The sequence below is a fragment of the Tetrao urogallus genome (assembly GCF_951394365.1).
Source record: "Tetrao urogallus genome assembly, chromosome: 1".
In the NCBI taxonomy this organism is placed as follows: Eukaryota; Metazoa; Chordata; class Aves; order Galliformes; family Phasianidae; genus Tetrao; species Tetrao urogallus.
In genome coordinates this window covers 174,112,537-174,132,237 of record NC_136813.1, presented here as the reverse complement: position 1 = coordinate 174,132,237, position 19,701 = coordinate 174,112,537, and the positions used below count along the sequence as shown (strand labels likewise).

Here is a 19,701-nt window from a genome sequence, read left to right as displayed (position 1 = left end):
CCCTCACCGCCCGCACCGCGGGGGCTGCTGTGCGGCACGGGGCTGCTGTGCGGCTCGGGGCGCGGTGCGGGGCAGCGCTCGGCCACCGTGCCGTCAGCGGGCAGCTCCGGCGCTCCCGCCTCGTGCCGCGCCGTGCTCCCCGCCGGGGCTGCGCTACCGCGCGGCGCCGCCCGACCCGCCGGCACCGCTCTCGGCGCCGAGGGACGGTGGGGATGGCGAGGCCCGGCCGCGCCGCCGTTACCGCTGCCGCCGTTGTCCCCGCAGGCCGGGAGCCGCCCGCAGCGCAGCACCGCAGCGCGCCGCCCGCCCCGGGGAGGCCCGGCGGTGTGAGGCCGCCCGCCGCTGCCGCTTATGCAACACATCATCGATAACCACCCCGACATGGCCACCGCGCTGCTGGCGGGCGAGAAGCTGAAGGAGCTCATCCTGCCGGGCCAGCAGGATGACAAGGCGGGCGCGCTGGCGGCGCTGCTCCTGCAGCTGAAGCTGGAGCTGCCCTTCGACCGCGTGGTCACCATCGGCACCGTCCTCATCCCCATCCTGCTCGTCACCCTCGTCTTCACCAAGAACTTCGCCGGTAAGGGCGGCGGGACGGGGCGGCCGCGCCCTCGCGGCTGCGGGGTGCGGGGCGGGGCGCGCGCTTCCCGCCCGAACGGCCGCCGCTCCTCGACGGCGCTGAGAGGCCGCGCCCGAACGGCTGCGGGGAGCGGCGTGCTGCGGCCGGAGGGCAGAGGTCCTATAGAGGCTAACGGTCCCTTGCTGTGCTGAATGGTGATGGCAGAAATCTCCAGCGTGCTTGGCTTTTTTAAGGGCCTACACTTCACACACAGATTCTCGCAGTTCAGGAAGCCCAGTTTGGCTGCCCACCACACGCAGAGCACAGTCCTTCCTGCCTGGAAGCTGGCTCAGGTGTTGATGAGCCTTGAAAAGTAGTGACCCAGCAATTGCTGTGCGCCTCTCAGGCTGTTAGCAATGTAGGGAGCCATCGCTGCCTTCCTCATGCATCTGCCTGAAGAGCGTGCTTGGCAGCACGTGGGTTGTTTGGTCCCCTGGAGCTTCACATGGAGATGTGAAATTACCAGTGCTTTAATACACAGACTGGCAGTTTGTAGCTCGTATGGTTAGCAGGACTTAGCTAGGTGCAGTCTGTCAAACCCATCTGAATGCAGTCCTTTACATGCAGCTTGGGGGTTGACCTCCAACACACACATCCTTAATACTTGCTTTCACTATAACGCTACTTAGAAGAGTAACTGCTTGTGAAAAGCATCTTAGGTGGAGATTTTTCTAGATTATAGCTTAAGCGTTTTGAATTTACTTCATATTTTGAACATACATCTAAATATCTGAAGTCCTTCAGCCACAGTTGATGATAGCCTCATGTTTTTGCATGGTCATCGGGAGGCCTCTTCATGAGACCATGTTTTCAGGAAACTGTGAGCTTGCTGAACACCTGAGAACTGTCCTTCTGCAGTGACTGAGAGGCAGGGAACTGCTGCTTTTGTGGATCCTTAGTGTAGAATGCAGAAGTACTCGGATCTCTTCCTCTGTTTGGTTTGTAGAAAGGAGACAGTAATAAAAAGGCGTTTGCAAAAGGCACTGAGAGTGCCTGCTTTGTACCTGCCTTCGTAGTGCTGGAGATTTACTGTTCTGGATGTGAGTAGGCCTCGATTTGACCTTGGGAGCAAGAAAGGTCATGCACATTCCCATATGTGCCCTTACTGTTGTGTGAGTTCTCTGACAGAAATCTGTTGATGAATCACTGTTTGTGCAGACAGCAGCAGCTTGCTCTCTTTGAACAAATCCTTTCAGGCTGCAGATTGTAGAGGGAGCTGCAAGTCTAAAGGACTCTGAGGTTTGTACAGCACGTGTTCCTCTGCATGTCCACACCGTGGTCCATGCAAGTTTTTGGAAGAGAAGACATCTACCGATTTCACTCATTGCTCACATCTGCACGTGTTTCTGCGGTTGTGTTTGTTTTATGCTGTGGAAGACTTCTTTCTAAGATGATAGTCATGGTCTTGAATGTTTCAGTTGATTTTTGTTTCAGAAATGCTAAAAGCAATGTCATTTGTTTCTAGTCACAGACCTTGTGTGCTCACTTGACCCTATGAAAGCATCTGCTTCTTAAGAGCAGACACCTGTTGTGTCTTGCCCAAAGATTTACAAGGCAGTGCAGAAATCTCCTTTATGTCACTGGGACAGTGCTCTTACCTCATGTGATGCCATTTGTTTGTTCTACAGTCAGAAGAATATGAGAAAAAGATACGAGAGCAAGTTGTACAAGCTGCAGGGGGCTGGTGAAACTAGGTTGCTTTTTTGGGCTGTAGTCTAAGAGCTCAGGATTAGTGGATTCAATTCTGCTTCTTCGGAGTTCAGAAGCAAAACTCTTGCTAACTTTAGTGTGACCTGAATCAGATGTTTCAACTCTGTTACCAGAACAGTATTTATTTACTCGGTGTTTTCTGAGTTAAGCTTGTCTGGAGACGTTGAGTGTGATCATAGCAGTAGCCCTCTGACTGTGTGCTTGTTCCTCATTCTGCTGTTAGTGTTATGTTTCACATGTGCACAGCCTCTGATCTTTAAAACAAAACAAAACAAAACAAAACAAAAAAAAAAAAAAAAAAAAAAAAAAAAAAGAAAGTGGAACTTTGTTTCCTTGCTTTGGATATTGCAGTTTATTTAATACATATTAGAAGTGCAAAAATCACTGAGAGAAATGCTGTCTAAAGGTTCCTCTTTGGTTGTTAAGATCATAGCAGCTTTCCAAATCTTTCTTGATGCCCTTCTGGACCTCAGTTATGGCCTCAGAATGGGAAATAAAAAACTAATCTAATCTTTACATCACTTTTTACAAATTAAATCACAAATTCTGTAATGCATGCACATTGTGCATGCTGTCCTGAAAAAGAAACAAATATAGCCTTTCTTTGCACTGCCCAAACTTTATTTTGTAAGATAAAAGGAAGTCCCTCAGCCAACCACTTACATTATCATTTCTGAGTCTCTAAATCCTCCGTTACTGTTTTTCCAACAAGCTACCATAATTCTAGAAAGGAAGCTCTGAGAAAAATAGTTACAATAAACGCATGTGCAGGATTTGTACTGGGCATCGTAAGGTCATCCAGGAACAGTAATGAGCTACCTCACGCAAAGAAAGCCTGAACAAGCACCTATGAAATAGGAGTAAGAATTGTCTCCCTTCTTAAAACATACCAAAGGACAGGCTTCATATACAACCAGGGCACATGATATTTATGGCCTAGCACGTGTTGACCTCGAGGACACCCAAGGAAAGTTTTAGAGGCCTGTATCTCTGAGCAGTGGATGGATTGGTCTGTGAGTGGAACTTGTGTTCCAGAGCAACAGAGCTCTGAGCCCTGCTCAGAAGGGTGCCTGCAGCTGGCAGGGTTGGCTGAGGGAAACCTCTCTGGTAATGTTTTTCTTGTTGAGAGCTGTGGTGCATACAGGTAATAGTCCCAAGGGAATTTACCTGTTTTTCTGTTTTCTTTCAGAAATTATGGCTTTAAAGATCAATTTATTCCTTTATACAAATCTGAGTACTGACGTGTTATGGTTTCTGTCAGAACAGTGATGTGACCCCCATTATATTGTGTGTATTTCTGGTACTGGTTACAACACTCCTGCACACATAGTGCTTGAGTTTTGTTCCTTAGAAGTTTGATTTCTCATACCTGATGATTCAGAAGCCTAATTTTTTTTTTTTTTTTAATTCCCCAGCATCTTGAACAATTAGTCGTCCCTGTGCAAACTGAAAGTAAAATACAGCTTATAACCTCTGAGTGGAGAGTTTTGATTTGGTAGTCCCACAGTGCCCCAGTGCAGGAATAGATAATCATGCCAGGTACCTGGCAGCAGAGGAGCAAGTCGTAAGCCTATAAGTGTAGGCTGTCACTTCTTAAAATGTGGAGAATACATAGTACTAGATAGACTGCAACGTGCAGTATCTGTTTGATGGGAATCAGTTGTTCCATGGTCTTTTTCATCCTCTGCTCTCCCTGGTTTTACCATGGAACTAATTCACGTGAACCACATGGAACTAGCATACACGGTCCAGAGCCACAAGCAGGGAAGCTGTTGGGTATTCAAAGCTACTCTTCGTCAACTTGTGCCATGCTGTGTCCTCTGGCTGGCAGTGATGCTGCTGGCAGTGAATGGCAGCCTTCTACAGTGAAAGGTCCTGAGGCACTCTTCTGTACAGTAGAGGAAGAGATACTTGGCTCTCATTATGAGCTGCTTTGTGTTTAAACACTGATTAAATGTTGTGCTGTGTTGCGCAGCAACACCATCAGTAATGTCTGTGGGACATTTGCTCTATAAGGGACCCGTGAGAGATGGGCCCCAAAAGAGGATACATTGCTGGTATTGTTGTGTGTTATCTTCACAATATTGAAATATTTTGGTTTCCAAGCTTTAGGATTCATGTTGTCAACTACAGCTTAGCGATGGCTAAGTCATATCCCTCATGTATAGTGCCTTGTGCTTCCCATACACAGTGAATCATTCTATTATTGCAGTCATGTTTGCTTTTGCTCAGAAGTTCTTCAGTACCAATTCTTTATTAAAATAAAGCAAAACAGTCATCCAGTTGATTGCTACACTGCAGTCAGAAGCCAAGCAGTGGCATTGATTTTCTTGCTAGGTTTGTAAATCAGAGCCTGCCAAATACCAGCAAGTTGCTTATGAGTATTTCTATGTGTCTTAGCAGTTACTTAGCTCAGTTACATAGCCCTCTTAGAAAATTCTCACAAGGAAGTCATGGAGGAAGACAGTAAGTTAAATGAAGGGCCACTTCAAGTTCTACGTTGTATTTTCTGATTTGTAATAATTCTGCATTATCAGTGCCTACTTCACCGTGGCATACAGTATATGTGTCAGCTCAGTGTTGTTATGCATTTCACCTGTTTGAAATGGTATGTGTTGAGGATTTCTGTATTAAAAGATGCAATTTTAATTTGTATTTCTGGTCAACTTCTCTACTTTGTATTTCGGTTACAGATTGTGGGCAACATATTTACACACTCACTTCCCTGACTTGAGTGCTAGCTGGCTTTTGAGCTTATTTTCCATGTTTACTATGTAAGTGCACATAAAGCCATGCAAAATTAAAAAAAAAAAAAAAAAAAAAAAAAAAAAAAAAAAAAAAAAAAAGTGGAAGGCAAAATTGTTTTATATATATATATGAGAACGTGGATGCAGAAATTGGTTGTGAGGCAGTAGTAGTAGCAGCAAGAAGAGAATTTAGTCAGTGTCTCAGTATCACCTGTGTTTCAGTGCTTTCTGATTATGTTTTTAAAAAGAACTGGAATACTACAAGCAACCACAGGCCAATTGTGCTTCAGCCACTGACTGTTGGCACTGCTGCTGGAACTCCTCTCAAAGGGTAAGGGCACTTCTCTCTCACACACGGGTGCACAGGAGGCATCCATGAGATACACAAGCTGGTGTTCCATGCGTTTTGATCACAAAGATTTGCAGTTATGCAGTGGAATGTTGAGTATAAAAGTAATCTTGAGGAAATGCATGAGCCTCACATAGGTAACAATTCTGCTGCGATTTCCAGAGGCCACAGACTTTTTTATATCCTGAATTCAATCTCTCCATCTTCACTGACACTCACATACCATCTTGTTTTCATACTGACTTGACCTTTTCTGCACTACTGACCCCTTCATTTTCTTATGTCACTTATGTGAAGAGGTCCAAAACGTGGACGAGATTTAGCTTAATGTGTGCTTGGAGATAACTTCAACAATCTGAACAGGTAGATGGTCAAAACTATTTTTAAGAGCTAATTAATTAATTCATCTTTCTCAAGAGGGAACATTTTTAATAAATGAGTAACACTGAGGCTGTTCTTCAGTTTTACCGCAGAGCTTTTTTCTCACTAAGCAAGGTAGGTCTACACATTGAATTACAAAAGCTGAATTATGTCACAGCAGGCTGGCAACATTCTTGTAGAGGTTTCTTTTGTTTCACATGGTACAGGATTTATTCTAAGAAAACAGTGAAAGCAGTGCAGGTATTTCCATCATGAAGGACTTAGTATATTATACTCTTGAATTTGGCAGTACAGTAGTACTTCTTACCATAGCAAGGTTTGGGATTCATTTGCTTTTCTTTTCTGGCACCGTGCCTGTCGTGCAGATTTGAAGAAGTTATCAGAGCAGCAGTGCAGACAGTTGCTGAGATGCATGGAGCATTTTTGCAGTTTGGAGCTGATTATTTCTGGAGCATCTCAGCCATTTGCTGAAGTAATCGTTTTTGAGGTTGAGGTGCCTTGTCCTCTGTGGGATCCACAGCCTGCAGGAGGGCAGGAAACCTCCACACTGGAAGTTGTGGAGTCCCCGGGAGCATTTGGGGTCAGATTCTCATTGCTCTGTCATGATGGACCAACACAGTTGTGACACTTCATAAAACTCAGTTTCTCTGTACATAGAATCATAGAATGGAATCACAGAATGGCTTACGTTGGAGAACTCCTTAAAGATCATCTGGTTCCAACTCCCCTGCCACGGAGGAATCACTTTTCCATAAAGCAATAGGCAAGTCATCTCTGCCTCCAAATACTGTGGTGTTAAGATAACCTAACCTAATGAGCTAACTACTTGCAATTTACTTTTTAATAAGTTTTCCAGCTGCTGGGTTTATGGCCATAGGTGTTTAAAACAAGCCACCTTTTTCATTTCTGATCATTAAAAATGCAGTGATGCAATAGAACAAAACTGCTGTTTCCTGTTGTTTCCAGTCTGTGTTTTTTGTACTTCACCCTTGATTTCAGAAATCACCTCTGTCTATCATCAGTTGCACAGGACATTCAAAATTCATTTCACATTGGCATCTATGTGTTCTTGCAGTTTGCTGTAGGTGTTGCTCTGGTTCACATCGTGGTGGTGACTCAGTGTCTGTGTAGCTGCTTTGAGGGTTTCATCTCTAGAGAGCGATTTTTGAATTGCCTGAAAATATTTTTTGATCTTTGGATAACATTGAGACATTCATTTTTACAAATTATCTCCACTGCTGTGCAGACCTGTACGTCACCAAATCCCACTTACCTCCTCACATTAAGGGTAATTGTAGAAGTAAAGGTTATTCCGATCTCTCTTGTAGGCCTTTTTGTGTGGCTGAATTTCATTAATTGTGTTTTGATGGATGCAACCTTCTGAAGATCAAACCTCTCCTCAGATCTTAACCTAATATGAAACAACATTATAATACAGAAACACAGCTCTAGCTGCAAATATAAGGACTGTAATTTCCTTCCAAATATCTTCTGTTTTCTCACAGAGCTGCTGAATGTAGGAAGAAATGCTCGTGGTGTTGGTGAACAGTACAGTGACTGTAGATGAGCTCCTTTCTAATGACGTTACCACCATACTGCATGGCCACCACACAGTGATGGTTGCTCATCATTGAGGGAATATTTCTCCATAGCAACAACCCAAGGGATTTCCTTTAGGTGTTTCTGCACCTGCCGTGTAACAGTTGCCATTTCTGGAACACTCTAACAGACTTCAACATATGAACCAAGCAGGAATCTTTTCCTCCTGGAGTATGCTGGGCAGGTATTATGGGTTGTTAAGCTTTCCATTGCTGGAGGTGAACTTCAGCATACCAGCTAATGGTAGAAGAGCTCATGTCTCTAACATACAGGGAATGTAGTCCTGCAAATTTATATATCTGCTGCAAGTGTGCATTATCATTTTAGTGACTGGATAACCAAATACAGGCTGTTCAAGCGGCAGTCTTGGAAGAAGAAAGGTCCCGTATTCCAAGTAGGGAGGCACCCCTGCGGGTAACCAGTTACCTAGCAGTCTTTGGAACTGCTTGGCTACATCTCATCCGTTCTGACTAACACTGCACAAAGTCACAGAACTGTAGAGGTTGAAAAGGAGCTCTAGAGATCATCTAGTCCAACTCTCCTACTAAAGCAGGTTCCCTAGAGTTGGCTGCACAGGAATATACTTGTAATATACTAATACTTGTAGAATATGGATAAGTGGATTAGCAGCAGTGGTTTCCTGTCTCATTTCTTTAGGGACTTTCTTTTTAAGATTTTTTTCTTAAACAGGACAAGTGGTTTCAGAGAGTGGTCAAAAAAGGCTGTACCTTGTTGGTCATGGAGAAATTTGTACCATAGGAAGACTCCCTGGGAACCTATATTCTTTGGAAAGAATATTCCCTAACAAAGGTAAAGGTGTTGTCTTTTTGTTTCGATGAATTAGTAATTCTTAATGGCTAGCTTGTTAAGTTAAGGCTTAGTTCTAGGAACGCTTTATATTCTTATTCAGTGAGTTAAATAGGATTGCATGACTACAGTTGATACACAAATGTAATTTCAGGAATCCATTCTCATGTTGTACTAATATCTAACATTTAAGTACCCTTTAAATAAAGTAGTTGACATAAAGCTGTTAAATTAAGGGAGTTTTTCATTTGGCTGTGAGCTGATTTGGATACTAGCCATCATTTATTAAAATTGCATCCAAAGCAGAGAGTTTGATCTTCTTTTTGGAAGCTTCTGGCTGGCATGTAAAATCTGTTTACTGCTTAGATGACATAATACTTCCTTAGACTACATTTTCAGCCTTAGTAATACGAATATTTTTTGTTCTCTTTTTCCAGGAAGAAGAGGACTCAGGACGTTTCTTCCTTGCCTTTTAAAATATATTAAAAGCTACAAAATAAATTATTTCAGTTTAATTAATAAACAGTTTTCTACCTGCTTGCTTGTGCATTCCTTTTAGTACACAAGATGAATGAGGCACGTATGCCTGATTGCTTATACATGTTACAATGGAGGGATGAACATCACAATAGGATACATTTGTCAAATATTAGCATCTATGGCTGAATTCAGGGAACATCTCATTTATCTTGGCTATTAATCAAGAGAGCCTACGTCAAACACTGAATTTCTCCTTACAGACAAGTGGAGAGGACTTTACAAAGAGCTCTTTGGAAAACTTGACTGACATGTCACCTGTTCTGTGTATGCAGGTTGAGCATCTGCATAAGGATGATGTAACAGTCCTCTTCAAGAGGATGAAAAGCCGACTGGTAGAAAGTTCTAAGGCCCAGGGTGAATCTGCAATTTATTATACTTGTTAAATAATAAACTTAACAATATGCTTACCTATAACTTAACCACGGGTGTCCAGAGTTGGTATGTCCTCCCCGCTGGCATTCCCTCTTAGCCTGTCTGTCAGTCAGAGCATGAGTTAACAAGATTGCCTGTTTGGCCTGCTTGCATGTTTATTTCTTGAGTATCAAATAATTATTTGGACAAGAGACATGCTTACCTTCGTCTTGGTGTAGCAAATACGAGAATTTTGTCTATTTCATTCTTCATGCATTTTTTTTTTCTTTTGTCTGCTGTTAGGAAATGGTTCTATTCCACCTCCATTATTGAATTGTTGGTCTAGAACGCTGAAATCGTGCAGTTTAGTTGGGGGATTAATGAGGTGTGATTTCTTTCTCAATCTAGATTCTAAAAGACAGAAGTCACAAGATTCATACACAATTAATTATACTTTGCAGTTTGCTTTTGGTGAATATACTTTGTTTTAGTGGGTATGTGTAAAGGGTCATTTGCCCTTTTATATATGGACATACACTGTGTATTACTAATATTTTCCTTTATTACTTTTCAATGTTTACCAAAAGCATTGTAAATGCTTTGTCCATATTTAAATGTATTTTGTCTATTGCATGTAACACTGCTTTTTAAGCTTGAAATTGAATGCCCTGCAGCGTCGGCTCTTCAAAGAGATGCACATGCCTACTTTTATGCACCGTGAGTAATCTCATTGGCTTCAAAGAAACTGCCCAATGCATGAAGTTGGTTGAGTCTTTTTAGGAGCAGGGTTTTTTACTGTGTTGAATACTCAGGGGTTGGTATTGTCATCTTTTTTTGAAAAACAGAAACGAATGTTTATGTTAGATCAATTCGCTCACTTGACCAGGAAGACTTGTACAAAATGAACTTGAGGAGATAGAGGAGAATGATGTGTAACAACCAGTTTGACCATGTCTTCTTGACTGTTGTCTCCATGTTCACACACCACCTCACACATCACATTTTTTGCAGGTTTTTTAATGATTATTTTAATATGTAAAAGCACACAGGCAATACACGCACACGGCTTCTTGGTGGACTGTGCCGTTGGTATCTTTTCCTAGGACTGAGATGTAACGCTGTGGCCTGAACTCCGGCCACTTGCATTGTAGTTCTCTCTTTTGTGTTCGTTCTTGGGCATGGCTGTTTCTCAAAAGTGAAAAAGGGGGAGAGGGGAAATATCACTTGAGGAAAACCAAGCATTGGAGCAGGTTGCATGGGATAGCTGTGCAGCCCATACCTTCGGAGGTTTTTAGACTGGACAAAGCCTTAATCAAGTTGCTCTGAACTCAGTGTTGTCTCTGCTTTTAGAACAAGATGGGATTCAGTAACTTTAAAGGTTCCTTTCAGCTTTTCTGTGATTCTGCATTGAGGTATATCTTCAGATGTAACTTCTAGAACAGCAATTAACCAGTTTTTTTGTTGGTAACTCTGTTTTCAAATCTGAGATTGATTTTTGCAGTGGGAAGTTGCACAGGGGTTCCAGCCCCAGATCTCAGCCCCTCGTTTGAGGAACTGCAGAGCATACAGTGTTGAATCTCCAGGGGGAAATTAAGCACTTCATGCTTAATGCTTAACATGTTTAGTCCTTGCAGCCTGACAAAGTATATAGTTCAGGGACTGCTGAGGATGTGCTGAGGTATGGGGAGGCTGGGGAACCATTTGAAGGAGGTAACGGTAGAAGTGGTAGCCTGCACCTGAGGAAAGTTCCCAAGCATTTCTCAGAGTATGTATTAACAGGCAGCAGGCATCACTTGGTTTCTGTGCTTTACCTTCACTCCTGCCCCCCATACGGTCTGTTTAGATTCATTCTAAAGAGTTTTTTGAGCACAATCCCTGCCTTCATCCCTCTCCCTACTTTGGTTATCATCTCCCAACCATGTTCTCTAACTTCCCTGAAGTATGCCCTTCGTACTGCTGTACTGTCTAGGAGTCATTTTTCCCTGTTTAAGTGGTATTTAAACTCAATAGGATTGTATGGCACAAAATGAAACATGAAAAAACTTAGCTTTCAAGGGTTTTTAATTCTTCAAGTGGCATAACACAATTATGTCCCACAGCTGAGTCGTTCCTCTTTGACTGTTTCATCTTGTTTGTATGTCTGATTTGTATGAGATGCCTCATTAATGAGACCAGTGTTAGGGATTTCTAGAAACCACTTATGTGAACAGCAAGCAGGATAAGACGTGTTTATCTACATCTGCTGAGAACATCTGATGTACTGCTCTTGTGATCATCTAACGATATTAAAAAAGAGAAGCTAAGCTTCCTAGTATGCATCTTTATACTCCATATAGGATAAAGTATAATATACTTCATAACCTATTAATATCAATCTTTTTTCTGATGTGGTAATTATTTTTGAAGATTAGCCCGGAGTTGCTTAATCTCTTAGCAAGTTGCTTAAAAGGTACAGTTTGTGGGGATGAGAGTGACTGTAGGTAAGTATTGCAGAAGACAGAACTTATTCTCAGCTATTTCAAGTGATTTTGTTCTGGTACAACTGTGTTGAAGTTTGTATGCTGGCGTGCAGTTAACGCATTTCTGTAGGTGGACCTAAGGGCAGACCTTCAGGCTATGAACTTCCTGAGATTTTGCTCTGAAAATCCTACAATAGGCCATGACATTTAATGGAGAAGTGTTGAGTTGAGTATTCCAGTTCCCCATAATGATTACAGCTTAGTCGAGTACCGTATTCTTATTTCCACTGTTGCTGCAGATGCACACAGTAGGAATTACTGTCTCCTGAGTTCACAAGAATGAAGCTGTCAGAGAATGTGTAGGGATAGGTTACACTTAAGGCAACACTCAGAAGAGGACCAACCCGCTCAACCATAATAGTGCCCCTTAAGCTTTCCAAAATTTTTCCTGACCATACCTGACCATTTCCTACACAGTTGTATAATTATTCCATATTAAACTGCTGAGTTTGAGGGAAAAGCTACATTTCATGGTAGCTGGGTTTATTCAGTGGAAAAGAAAATTCTTGAACTGCTTGAGGGTGAAATACAAGCATCAGTAGAAATGTATCTGAATGTATCTATGTATCTGAAATAAACATAGAAGCAAATATATTTTTTACACTGTGTGATCCAATGTCAGAGCTGTGGTGATGACACTCATACAGCTTTTTTATTGCTGCTTATCTATCACATCATTGCATCAGAAGAAATCTGCTGATGTGTCTTCATGAACCTGAATGTGTGTTAAGTAGGGCTTGCAGCTTAGTGAGCAGTGTGTGTGAGAGCAACTCATCACTCTTCCATCCTCAGCAGATAGGCATTTTGAGATCCAGCTGTATGTTGCTGCCATCTTCCATACAAACAGGATTCATTACTGACATCGTGCTTTTCTTTCTCATTTATTCCTGATTGACACAGATTGCAGTAGAGGAGAAACGGTCCATGCCCTAGTATGATGGGATCAAACACCTTCATGGTGTTAAATGCTATGTTAAATGCAAGGTAAAATGCTGCTATTGCCTAAGGAGCATTCACAAAAGCTAACTTAAACGGAGTGATGATCTTGCTTGGCAGCCTCTTGTCAATGAAGAGAGACAGGTTCCTGCAGGCAACAGGTAAATTAGTCTTTTGCTTTGAATCATTGTCTGGAAGGGTCTTCCCTCCTCTCTGCTGTCTAGATGAATGAGCTTCCCCAGAGTGATGCTGTGCTTTGTGAGTCATGTGCTGTGCTGTGAAGGTTAAGCTAAACTCCCCTGTGCAATAGCTACCAAAATCAGTGATGTTCGCTGACGGTGGGTATGACTCAAGCAGAGTAGAAAACAGCGTTTGAATAAAATCGCATTGGAATCTTTCTGCCACATCAATCGATTATCAAGTCCTGCTGGCTGGGGATGGGGTTTTATCTGAAGGGTCACTTGGCACGTCATCAAAGTCATGTTGATTTAATAAACATGCAAAAAAAAGTAGACTAGCATCAATAAACAACAATATTGAATCAACATGGGGCACCATGCTCAGCTATGCCAGTAAAGTAGAGATCTCTCACAGCTTAGCAGGCAATGGGAGCAGCTAAACAATATTTGACAGGAAAGCAAACAAATTTCTTTAAAATGGCATTTGCTTTCCTTGTGCTTTCCCTACTGAGCTGGACAGCCCCATTTTTGAAGTAGCCTCCACTGCTGCTATGAAGTCCAAACTAAAGTTGTGCAGCAGTTAAGTTTTACAGTGAAGCAGTGTCAGCGGACGGAGTGCAGATAGTCTCCAAGTGGTTTGTCCAACATAAATGTAAATGTTAAAAGACATTTTTATTTGTTTCCTTTTTATTCTTTTTTGTTGTTGTTGTTTGTTTATTGACTATTTGTTGTTTTTGTGACATTTTGGCAGAAATCACCATAACCTTTCAGGCCTCAGTGAGGTGAACTTTCTACCATTTATTTGGTAGTAGCAGCTGATACGTGATTCCAAAAGTAATCCTTGTGGATGAGTTGAATGAATGCTTGTCATCTTCCCGCGTATTCATGCTGCTGAGATCCAGGAGAAATGAACTCATGTCTGCCACAGTAATTTAAATTCCACGTTGGCAGGTTCTACTAAGCCTGGGGACACCCAATTCAAAATCTCTCTGTTTATGAGAAATACTGAAAGCTACTTGCTTGTTTTTTTCCCGTGGGAATATTTTCACATAGGAATCTCCTGGGAAATCACACAGTAACTCTTCTATAGTTTGAGTTGACTTTTTTGTGTGTGCATCCCTTCGTGGTTAGAGTTTGGAGGGCATGTAATTGCTGAAGATGAGAGTTAATGAATATTTTTCTCGTAACTGATGACTGTAAATTCACAAAGGTATCTAAGTGGGAATTCGGTAACACTAGAGTGCTTTAAGCTCTCCTCTGAGAAAGGTTGAAGCTAAATCATGATAAAATAGTTTTCAGAAGTGATTGTCAAGAATTTACAGGGCTCTTTCAATTTACATCCTATCTTGGGTACCATTATCCTAGCAGGCCTGTTCAAATTGGTTCTATTTTTAGAAGAGAATCCTCACTGAATTACTTTTTAAAAATGTGCAGTCTTTAGTGTATAGATCTCTGAATATCAGAGAATACATTTATACATCAGCACTTTATCAAATCCCTAAGAAATGCTTTTTATTTGCTTGGACATGAGGAGTAGTTGGTTAACTAAGGATTCTTCTGCTAAGCCAGGATTAGGGCTTTTTTGCCTGCCTGTTAATTTTTAGTGTTCAACTACTGTTATCAAACGACAGAACATTTTATTATTTCTCTTCATAATTTGTATTATTAAGAGAACAGTACCACCACTCTCTTCAACTGAGCTGTTCTCCATCTGAACTGTAGACTGCATTCAGAACTGGAGCAAGCTTGGTGTTCTTGAGCAGTTCTCAATTCCAGAGAACATACCTTCTTCCTATGGATCTCATTTTAGGATTTTTTAAAGGTTTACCAGAACACTGTAAATTATATTTCTTTTGTTCTGCTTACCAAAGCATTAAAATACAGTCTTCATACTTGAAGAGGGTGTTTTGAAAGGGATCGCTGTTCTTGGGGCAGTTAATGCTATTCTTACTTTCACAAGTTGTTCTGTCTTACTTTCATATCCATTGTTAGAAAAATGTAATTACATGAAAACAAAAAGCATCTACTGGGTCAAAGCCCAGTATCCTGCCTGTGGTGGTGGCAAAACCCAAATGCTTAGCAAGAAATAGTAAAATAGACAAGCATGTGGCATTATTTTCTTGCATAAACCCTCCCACTGTCCAGCAGCCTGTGGCTTGAAGTTGATGGGAGAGAAAAACGGTATAATTATCTGTGTATTTAATAATTCTTGCTATACTTTCTTTTCCATTACTTTGGTTTAGTGGCTTTCTTGATCCACTGTATTTGTTGCTTCCATAATACTGTAGGGCAATGAGTTGCACCATTTAATTGCACACTGTAAAAAAAAAAAAGTACAATTGTAAATACAGTGGTAAATACAATTAACACAGTGGATTGTGATTTGGTTGGTAATGCTTTAATTCAGATTCTTAGCTGAGATACAGCTGACTAAATGCTTTTAGTGCAGATATTTTTTCACCGTATCTAATGAGCAGACGTTGTTAATAAGGACTAAAAAGATTGTTTTCAACCATATCTTTTTTCTATTTTTAAGAATATTTAGCTGAGATAAACCTTAAGTGTCACCTAAATGAGCCTTTCAGTGTTTGTACGTATGCCAGCGTAACATGCTGAGCTGCTATATAGTGGATACTAGGTCTTGCATTTCCAGAGTTCAGACCACAGTTTAGCTTAGGGTATTGTTCTCAGGGAGGTAACAGAACTAAAGCATCAATTCCTAGCTGATGTGTCTAGCGTAGGTTCATTATAAAGCTTCCAGGCAAATAGTTTTCCCTGTAGGCTTGTGAAGATGCACGCAGGCTGAGCTGTCTAATACACATTGTGGGATGAGCAGTCGTGTAAAAATACAGTAAAGTAAAATTGATATCATTTGAAATGTTTATTTTCCAGAGCTCCTTTTGTAGGTTAAATGCACAGCAGTGACTTTTCTCTCTGTTATACAGAGGAGCCAATATACTGTTACACACCACACAACTTCACCCGCGATCAAGCCTTGTATGCCAGAGGATATTGTTGGACAGAATTAAAAGATGCCTTGCCAGGAGTTGATGCCAGCCACTGGCCCTCCTTGTTTGAGCATAAGTTCCTACCTTATGCACTGCTGGCTTTTGCTGGGATAATGTACATTCCAGCTCTGGGCTGGGAATTTCTGGCCTCCACCCGACTGACTTCAGAGCTTAATTTTTTGCTTCAGGAGATCGATAATTGCTACCACCGTGCAGCTGAAGGACGGGCACCAAAAATAGAGAAACAGATCCAGTCCAAAGGCCCGGGGATCACAGAGAGAGAGAAAAGAGAAATCATTGAGAATGCAGAGAAGGAAAAAAGCCCTGAACAGAACTTGTTTGAGAAATACCTGGAAAGAAGAGGACGAAGTAACTTCTTAGCTAAGCTTTATCTCGCGAGACATTTGTTCATCATCTTTTTAAGCATCATACCCATTACATACTTATCCACCTACTATGCTACACAGAAGCAAAATGAATTTACGTGTGCTCTAGGAGAGCCTCCGGACAAGACAAGCAGCTCCAAATTGCACATCAGAGTGAACTGTAAGCTGCCATCTGTCCAGCTCCAGCGGATTATTGCAGGCGTAGATATCTTTCTCCTCTGCTTTATGAACTTGATCATCCTTATCAACCTAATTCACCTCTTCATATTTCGCAAGTCCAACTTCATATTTGATAAACTGAACAAAGTTGGAATAAAGACCAAGAAACAGTGGCAGAAGTCCCAGTTTTGTGACATCAATATTTTGGCTATGTTCTGCAATGAGAATCGGGACCACATAAAATCACTGAACCGTCTGGATTTTATCACAAACGAAAGTGACCTGATGTATGACAATGTGGTGCGCCAACTGCTGGCGGCGCTGGCCCAGTCCAACCATGATGCTACCCCAACCATGCGTGATTCAGGGATCCAGACCATAGACCCAAGCGTCGACCCAGCAGACATCGATGGCAACGAGCAGCTCATCATTAAGAGACCAAGGAAAAAGATGAAATGGATCCCAACTACCAACCCACTTCCTCAGCCTTTCAAGGAGCAGTTAGCCATCATGAAGGTCGAAAATCATAAACCTGAAAAGCCTAAGCCTGTGCGGAGAAAAACGGCGACGGACAGCCTTATTGCTCCTTTGTTAGAATCTGCTGCAAAAACCTCACAGCAATCAGCAGCTCATAAAACTGAATCAAACGCCGTCCCGAGCACAGGCACTGAAAAGAAACACACACGGCACTTTTCCTTGGATGTACATCCATATATACTTAGTAGTAAAAAAACCAAGCCAGAGATTCCAGCCATCCCCTCGATGCCTACATCAAAAAGCCAAGAGGGTGGATTTCTAAACCAGGAAGAGAATGTCATAGTACACGTTACCTCCTCTCTCAAAGGTACAGTATATTGTAATGACAGTACCACCTTCACAGACAATGATTTTTGTAGTGATCTTCAGGAATGCAAAGCTTATTTGAACTTTTTGACCTACTTTGCTAGATTTTGGGATAAATAATAATATTAGGATGTGTAGGCCTCAGAAACAGTAGTTGTCTCTATCAGAATACAGCTATATGGAGAATAAGCATTATGTCAGGTACGGCCGTACAAAACAGCCTGCAAGTTATTGCTGCAGGTAGTTTTTCACAGTAGCAGATTTTCACAGTAATTAAAGTAGTTGTGCCTTACTAAGAAAATGAGGAGAGTTCAGCCTCTAAAACACTTTTCCTGCTCCACCAGCATCTGGCATTTTTCAGATTGGCTTTATTCTCAAGTTATATAGAAAAAAAAATCTCTTTGACTATCAGTTCTTAGGGATTGGCATTTCCACCTACAAAGGCACAACTCACATTATGTTGTTCTTCACCCCAAAGACATCTTAATTTGCCCTTTGTCTCACGTGGACCAGACAGTGAATGGTCTGAAGTGTGGGTGCTGGTCTGGGATTCAGGAATTCAACCACTCCCTTCCTGTGTGGCCTCACAAGAAGCACTCTTTCTGTGCCTCAGCTGCCTGTGTGCGTCTTGCAAATACAACCCCGTTTCTGCCTTAAAGGACTTTTCCAAATATATCAACAGTTGCTGTATGCTAGAGTGATGGGGAAAGCCATGTAGGCACTAAAGAAAGCGATCAGTAGATAAGCTGACAGGCAGATATCTATCTTCTTGTTGATTTTGTAAGCTACTGACGTAAGAAACACTGTGCAGAAAGATTTGTACATCCTTAAAGCAATGGCTCTCATCTCATTACAAGCTAAGACCTCCCTCTGGGCCTCGACAGACTGACAGCTACCGTCACCCCACTGCCCAGCAAAGAAGTGATTTGAGGTATAAAAGTTTCTGTCACTTCCAAATCGTTACGCTCCTCAGAGCCCTCCAACTCCCTGATGTGCATGTGAGCTACTCTGCAGCTTTCCTTATCCGATCACCTGCTCTGATTTCAACTCCTCAAAACTACTGGGGTTTTCTGGTCTCAATTACCTTCATCTAAATTAGTGCTTGAATATTTTAAGAGTGAAAAAACAATTACTGTAGTTTTGGGGCTCTGTTACTCTCCATTGCAATTGAAAGTATTCAGCTTTGCTTTTGAGTTAGAGCAACATTGCAGTCCATCAGGTAAGGCAGACTTCTAATTTCTGGAAAGAGACATCAGTTAACGACAAATTGCTGAGTTCTTCCTAAAGACAAGTGGCTTACAAGATGTAACCACTATTTTTTCCCATTGAAAATATCAGCACATTTTGTATTCCATCTTGTGGGTTTCAACATTCATAACATTTGTCAAAACATTAAATCATAACACGTAAAAAACATCTGCCAAACCATAGAGGAGAGTAAAAGATACTTTTCAGTTGTTTTCTGTTCATTTTATGAAAATACCATTCACATTAGAAAGCATGAGCATGCATAGAAAGTGAGATTTACAAAACCCATTTGTTGTTTGTCCCGTTTCCCTGAGCTTACAACCCTGTTGTTATGAAACAGCCCTGTTGGACTTCCCAGAGGATCCTAAGAAAATTCATTTTGGAGTCCTCTCCTGCTCCCATTGGAAGCAACGGCAGGACCGCCTTTATTGGTTGAGTACACTGCTCTGTGATGCACTGGGAGGGTGAAAGACTGCCCGTCTTCTAACTGGCTCTTTTGATTTCTTCTAGACACCCCTCATCCTGCAAAAGAGATGCTGTACTCATCTGAGACATGCAGAACTGTGCCTGCTGCTGGGGCTTTTGTCACATGCAACCACAACCATATAGCCACGACCACAGCGACAAGTATGACTTTGAACCCAGCCAAAGCAGAACCAGCCCCTGCGCTGAACTGCAACCCCACTCACCCTCTGCTGCACATCAACACGCTGTATGAGGATCACGAGGAGGAAGTTTCAAACATAATCGACAATGGCATTCACTCCCCGACTGACGCAGGGGAAATTCTCTCCATCCCCACCCCTAAGCAGATACGGCTGGCAACGTTTGACGAACCGATGGCAATCGTGAGCTCGGTGGAGTACTGAAGCCCCATGGCTGCTCTCTGGTGGCCAAGCCCAAGGCAGTGCAGTGAGAAGCGTCGTCCCCTTCAACACTGCACTTCACTGCATGAGCATGGAGAGCTTTCATACAAACTATAGCTCTTGGTAATAACACCAAACCGTTTTTCAGGATCACGTCATGAGCACTGTCATTTACAACATAGAATAAGTAAAACCTGGTGGAAGTAGACCTTGAACACCAAGACCACCGTTAGCTCTAGCTCTAACTATAGCTTCCTGATTGAATTGGTTTTAGCACAACTTATGAACATTAGAAGTCTGATGGCATGCCACAGTAATTTTAGTGAGTATTTAAGCCGTTTGCATTCAGAGTCACTGATGAAAGCTAAAAAGACACAGAGGTGAGGTATGCTTTTTTAATGGCAGTAGTTAAATAAGAGTTTTTTTTTCTAAGCAGAGAGGGGCTTTTTTTTCAATT

General features: G+C 42.0%; 1 protein-coding gene across 1 annotated transcript; it reads left to right on the top strand.

Moving 5' to 3' along the window:
- Positions 1-351: 351 nt before the first annotated feature.
- PANX2 (pannexin 2) lies at positions 352-19,247 on the top strand (the record flags this gene model as incomplete). Its single annotated transcript, XM_079533331.1, has 3 exons — positions 352-577; positions 15,680-17,131; positions 18,889-19,247. The coding sequence occupies 3 exons, from the start codon at positions 352-354 to the stop codon at positions 19,245-19,247; spliced, it is 2,037 nt and encodes a 678-aa protein (XP_079389457.1).
- Between the last annotated feature and the right edge of the window lie 454 nt (positions 19,248-19,701).